The sequence below is a fragment of the Halyomorpha halys genome, unplaced genomic scaffold, assembly GCF_000696795.3.
Source record: "Halyomorpha halys isolate HHAL.00 unplaced genomic scaffold, Hhal_1.1 Scaffold74.1, whole genome shotgun sequence".
In the NCBI taxonomy this organism is placed as follows: domain Eukaryota; kingdom Metazoa; phylum Arthropoda; class Insecta; order Hemiptera; family Pentatomidae; genus Halyomorpha; species Halyomorpha halys.
Genome location: NW_027104736.1, coordinates 136,433 through 143,005, shown reverse-complemented (window position 1 = coordinate 143,005; position 6,573 = coordinate 136,433). Strand labels below are relative to the sequence as shown.

General features: G+C 27.5%; 1 protein-coding gene across 1 annotated transcript in view; it reads left to right on the top strand.

Moving 5' to 3' along the window:
- l(2)05287 (WD repeat-containing protein l(2)05287) overlaps positions 1 to 4,291 on the top strand; it is a 42,176-nt gene extending 37,885 nt beyond the window's left edge. Inside the window, exons 14-15 of the mRNA XM_014439074.3 lie at positions 2,913 to 2,992; positions 3,722 to 4,291. Of these exons, the coding sequence (XP_014294560.1) occupies positions 2,913 to 2,992; positions 3,722 to 4,001 (360 nt within the window). The 3' untranslated portion in view covers positions 4,002 to 4,291. The remainder of the gene's footprint in view (positions 1 to 2,912; positions 2,993 to 3,721) is intronic.
- Positions 4,292 to 6,573: the final 2,282 nt, after the last annotated feature.

Below are 6,573 nucleotides of genomic sequence, written 5' to 3'. Positions count from 1 at the left end.
AAAAAAACTCTTAAAATATATACAAACAAAAGAATAGACAAGATGAACATAATCAAACTATCTGTATGAAAAATAAATAAATAAAATAACATAATATATAATATAACAGATAAAAATAATTGATAAATGCAGTAATAAATATATAAATATAATTATACGTAACACCTTCTTAGCTCTTTTTTTTTTATTTTGTATGTATGTTCGAGATGTATCTTTTGTTTGATTATATACTGTACATACTTTTTTTCATTAATCATTACTATATATAAAGTAATAAATATAAATCTTTTAGAACATTGCTGCTCCTCATTTAAAAGATAATTTCATTCTCTTCAAAACAAAACAAACCATTTAATTTGATCTAGTATTAGCAAAGACAAAGCCAATTTTATCTTCATCACATTTACAAAAAGAGACTCCAAAAGCTAACTGACTTATTGTTAATTTTCTTTTGATATCTTTAGGGGACTTATAACACAAACAGAAAAATATTAAGTAGTTAAGAAGTTCTTTGGTTTGTAGACCTGAAATGTACTGAACACATCACAGTTTATTTGAAAGGGGTATGATCATCCAATGTTCAGTCATTTAGAAAAATTTTTTTTGGATGAAAGGAAATTTTCAAAAAATGAAAGTTAATGTTATTAATCTAAAACGTTTTTAAAAATTAGATAAACAAACATTTTGTTTTTATATTTATAAAATATGATGTACATTCATTATCTTTTGAATAGTTGTTTATGTTATTTAATTTTTTTTTGTTGTAATTTTGAATGTTTTAGGTAATAACATTCAAAAATTCTAATGCTTATATTGCTCAAATTCCTGCTATTTAGTATTTGGTCTGATAATTAAGCTTGTTGAGAGTCAAGTGCTTGTGTTACTGACACAATTGTGAAATCCAATTTAAACTGTTCCCTGGGCTCCTAGCGGAGAAGTGATAGTCCTATTTACTTAACGCCTAACATCCTTTACTCCACATTCAACGCACACGTGTTGTGTCATCTAATGATGTGTAACTATCTTCTCAAAATGGAACAGTGTCTTTTTTTAACTTTGCTTCTGTGCTAGTACTTTCATGATAATACTGTTTTGATTTAATTGAATTCCTTTTCTTTCTGCCATCAAGTTTGGTGTTTTGTTTTCTCTGTTGTTCTATTTAGGTTCTATATTAGGCTAGAATTCATACCATATTGAAAATATTTTTCCTTGTGAAAACTAAAATTTACATATATATGTGTAGTTGAGGTTCTGTGTTTTGAACTTTCATTTTTTTGAAAATTTCCTTTCATCCAAAAAAATGTATGAGTTCTGAATTTTATTTAAAAGAATCTTTAGTAAATGAAATTTCTGTATTTTAATAAAAAAAATTTCAGTTACAGTATAAAATAAATTTACCTATAAATAAAAATACCTACAATAAAAAATACTTAAAAATTTAAAGTAACTTAGCACAACCAAGAACATCTTTATATTCGTAGTTATACATGAGATTGCCACATGTGTATGTTATAGGTTGTGATATATTTATATTAAATATTTTAAAAAAAAAAAGTATCGGGACCATTGTCTTTAAATACCTCCTTTTAAGCTGACCTTGTACCATGAGGGAAAAAGTCATGGAACAAGTGAATTGGAGTGGTGGAAGAATTTTTTTTTCTTTCACCCTAAAAAATATTCCTTTGATTATAGACATTTGTGTTGTTTTAAATAAGTACATATACATATAAATGGTCACATATGACAATGGTGAAGTATTGTAATTTTTATGTATCAAAACTTTTATATATAAGTAGAAAAATAGTTTAATATTTATTTATTTCTTATAACTTGTTTCCATACCATTATAGTAGAGCCAAAGCAGTTGGCTGTTTTTCCTTTGTTGCCCAAGACCATTCTCCTATACTGGTCCCAGAATTCTCCTCAAAATTATTCTTCCAAATCTGTCTAGTATGTTGATGTTTTTATAGTTGATAGTCATTTCTCCATCATATGTTACTATGTGTCTGATTATTATCTTGTACCACATAAAATTGGTGGCACAACCTACTAATTTGCTTTTAATGATCCTTGAGATTGAGATTTAGGATTTATTTCTTGCTTAAATTTTCCTTCTCACCTCTTCATATTGTTGAGGGTATTATTAATAATGGATGTTTCCAAAATGTAAGTCCCTATTTCTTTGTGACTCACCCTCTGGGTTCACTGAATTTACCTATTACCATAATCTTAGTCTTATTCTCATTAATATAAAGCCAAATCTTCATAGGCTATCCTTATGCTCCGCAGAGACATCCCAATGGCATTATCTGCATAAATTAGAACTTGGATCATCTTTGCATAAATTTTTCCTTCCTGATTTAGTTCTACTCTTTTAACGATTACTTATAAAGTGATGTTATACAGGAGAGGCTTTTTTTTTTTAAGCATAAAATAATACAAAACTCACTCATAACATCTTCCCAGGCATTTGTGATGCCCATTAGCCAATCGGTGGCACTCACAAAAAGTAGGGTTGGGAGTGATGAACCTGCCCTACAAACAAAACACATCAAGAAATGCACGATGTATTACCTAATGTATTGCATGAGGACTTAGACTTCCATGGTCCCATATAATAATAATAATACAGGAGAGGAGCTATTGGGACCTTTTGTCTTAGACTGCTTTCCACTTCAAATGGCTCTGACCTTGCTAAATTATTTTACTTGATAAAAATTCTATTATATTTACCTCAAAATGGACAATCCTTATTTATTCTTTTTAGTTTTGTATATTGTAGTTGTTATTTGGAATTTTATTTTTGGGTTGGCTTAAATAAAATATGAGTTATGGTAGGACTTAATTTTTAATGTGTTATATTTTCATCGAATGTTTATTGCTTCAAATTAATTTTTTTTTTCTTTTTATAGTTTTTGAAGTATCCAGCCCATACTGTACCTGCCATGAGTCTTATGTGCAGCAGTTTTCTTCAGTCTCTGATTGTTACCAAGTAAATATTATTTTTTATTGATATATTTATTTATAAATACTTTATATTTAAATTTTTATATTTAAGCTGTAATATTAATTATTTTATAAAATATTTATTTAAACACTCTTCCAAAACATTTTTTTTTAAGGCTTTAAAAAATTTTTGACTGCTTTAAATCTAAACCATACATTTATTGTAGTTTTTTTACTATCAATTTAAAAGTAATGTCATTATACACCAAAGAGTTTTCCAGTTGATTTTGATTACAATTTTTTTAAATGAAAAAAATAAGAATTCCCTTTCTTGTAATTATTCAAAAACAGAGTTTAATCTGTATGAAAAAGTATGATTTGATATACGGAGTTAATGAATATTATTTTCTAATGGCATAATAATAAATATGAATACTTATTAGAATTTTTATCATTCATTAATTCTACTCATTTCTTATCCTGATTGTTGTTGTTGGCCTGGGCTTTAGGGCGTAAAACCCTGTGGTCATCAACGCCCAACTTTTTATACTTACTTTCCTTACTTCTTATCCCGATTTTTGAAAAAAAACAACATTATAGTTTGCTTTTCAAAAAAATTACATGATATTTATTGTTTAATTTAAATGAAGCTTTTTGGTTGTTACTGTGGAAATTGAAGAACATCACTTAGCATTTTAAAAAAAAATTATATATATGGTTTGATAATAAAATTAATTGAGAAAAATATTTTATAAATTTATTTTATTTATTGTAGCAACCAAGAGACAGAAAAAATGGAAGTGGACGAATCTGATGAAGGTCTTGCTGAAAGTGTTTCATTAAGTTCTGAGGAAGAAGATTCCGTTCAATCTAAGATGTCTCCTAAATCCAAACATAAGACATCCCCAGAAAAATCCAATAATGAAGATAGACTTTCTAAAGCTGAAAAATTATCAATATTTTTCAAAGACTTAGAAAAGGATGAGGATGAGTTCCTATTTGATGACAGTAGAGTTACTGCGAGGGAAGAAAAATTCTTTATTGATGGGATATAGTTTTTAAAAATTGGTTATTGAATACCATTTGTATATATTGTAAATACATATGTATAACTTACGCAATTTGTACATAATGGACATTGTTGTGTAAATTTTTAATGGCACAAGACAGTTTGTACTTTCTGAAGTATTTTACTATATCATAGTATATATTTATAATTGAAAGATATTTTTTAAAATTTCTGATATTTATGTTTAGTACAGAATTAACTATCAAATCACTTTTATTAAATTAATAAAATTATAGATTGTTAAAATGAAATTTCATCTCGTAAAAGAAGTGTTTCAAATTTCAGACTTAAGCTTTATTGTTAAGTTATACTTTTTTTTTTTTGTAAATATATCTTTGTTAGTAACTTACTGTTTTGTTTTTATTCATCCCTAACTGCTTAAGAATGTTTTATTAATTCCATCTTAGATCAGAAAAACAGGTAGACAAAATTAATTTTAGGTACTTCAAACTACTTTTATGAAGTAATTTGTTCTTTACTTTATTTACATAATGAGTAATGAATAAATGAGTTAATTAAACTATAAGTTTCAAGTTGTTCACTTGGACAAGGAGAAGGATTACAGTTCTTTAATTTGCTTTGTTTTATCATTTTAATAGAGTTGTTAACTATATTTATTAAGAATAGTGGGCTTAATAAATTTACCACTATTGAATTTAGCTATAATGAGGATAAGATGGTTGGGGGTGCGTTCAGTGAAGAACACAAATAAGTAAAAATCTTATTTATTAATGCCAACGTTTCAGCCATAATTTCAAACCTTCATCAGGTTTGCTTGGACGAGATCGTAAATCTAACTTGGATTAATTAGTAATTCTTCATTATATAAATCCACAGTCAAATATTAGCTCATTATTGAATTTAATTAATGAGTCAAGCGACCGAAAAAAATTTGGGATTTTTTTATTTTGGAAAAGTCAGAGCGATTGAAATTCAAGAAAAATGGAAAACGAGCCATTGTCAAAAAATTGAAAAACACAATAAAACATTGTTTCAGAATCAATACGACAAGGATAAAAAAAATTGTGACAAGTAGGTATGACAGTATAGCTTCCTCACAATTTCTATTGGGTACATGTGGCAATTACCAATATTTCATGCTCGACATTCTGTTGTCTAAGAATACAATCTAAATCTGAATACAGTCGTATTCAGGAAAATGTATTTTACAATAACAGTAAAAAAACTTTTTCCGTTTTTATTTTGGCAAATATCTCAGTGGCTATCAGATATACTGACGTCTATTAGCCATTCAAATTGGAACTACATAAATTTACCATAAAGTTATTATATTCTTTCATAACAGTTTCCATAATATTTGGCAAAATGTTTATTCCTCCTCGTTTATTAAAAAAAACTTTGTGTTTTGAAAAACTATTTTTGAAACTATGTATAGAAATGTGAGCTCCATGAGGATTAAAATTTGAGTAAATTTATAGTACTTTAAAAAATGTTTTATTAATTTTTATCATATGGTAGATAGCTTTAAAGATATTGAGCACTAAGTGAAAAATGAGTGAATATTTTAGCCTCTTTTTTGGCCAATAATAATCTTTTTGAACATGAAATTTTCTGTAAATTGATGCTTCACAAGTTTTTTTTATTTTTGAAAACTAACATTCAAGAGAATAAAATATGGTACCTGGGGTGGTATATGGCAAAAATATGAAAATGCCTTTTGTTTGATTTAATCCATCCTGACTATTTGTGTACCAACAGATAAGAACAGGGAAAAAAAAGTTCAAACCCAGTCTTTGTGGGAACTGAGTCTGTCAACCACCTATTTTTTCCTTATTTTCCTTCACTACAGGAAACCAATGATATTAAAAACTCATTTAAATAACGTAAAAGATGTTTATGATGAATTAAAAAGGTTGTCTTTGAATTTTCATTTAAAGTTTATTAGTGTGATTGTTGTTGACTGAAGTATATATTTCTGTAATCAGTAACAGTTTAGGGATGGAATTAACCACATGGAACTATTAGGAGGAACCAAGTTTGAAAGTGAAACCATTAATTACTGTTCCCTGAGTTCGCACTTGTTAAGTATCGTTCTTAACCATGTAACTTTTATTTATTATTTTAAAAAATGGTGAAAAATTCCACACTAGTACAAACATTTGATTTACTAGTCATCTTCATAGTTTACATCATGCGATAAAATTAGAACTGTCATAGGACATTGGACATGGACAATTGGACCGACCATTCCTCTCCCATCCAATGGTACGAAGAAGTGGCGAAAATTCTTAGCTTTAATTAGGGCTCCCAAACTTACAATCCTGCCTTCTTCGTAAATATTTTGTATTTTACTGTTTTCATTGTAATTCTAATTTTGTTCATGTAGTTTGCAACTAAATTTCATTTATATTTTTGTGGAATTATATGTTTCTAATTTGTATACAACCAGCTGAATGTAAATTGATGTTCATGTGGTTGGGAGCAGATTGTATTCACGAAGTTTGTGCCTTGGCGTGGATTGTTAATTGAGTAAACAATTTTTTTTTCCTTTCTCAAATAAGTTTAAAGACATTAATAATACTAAACATAAATGAGGA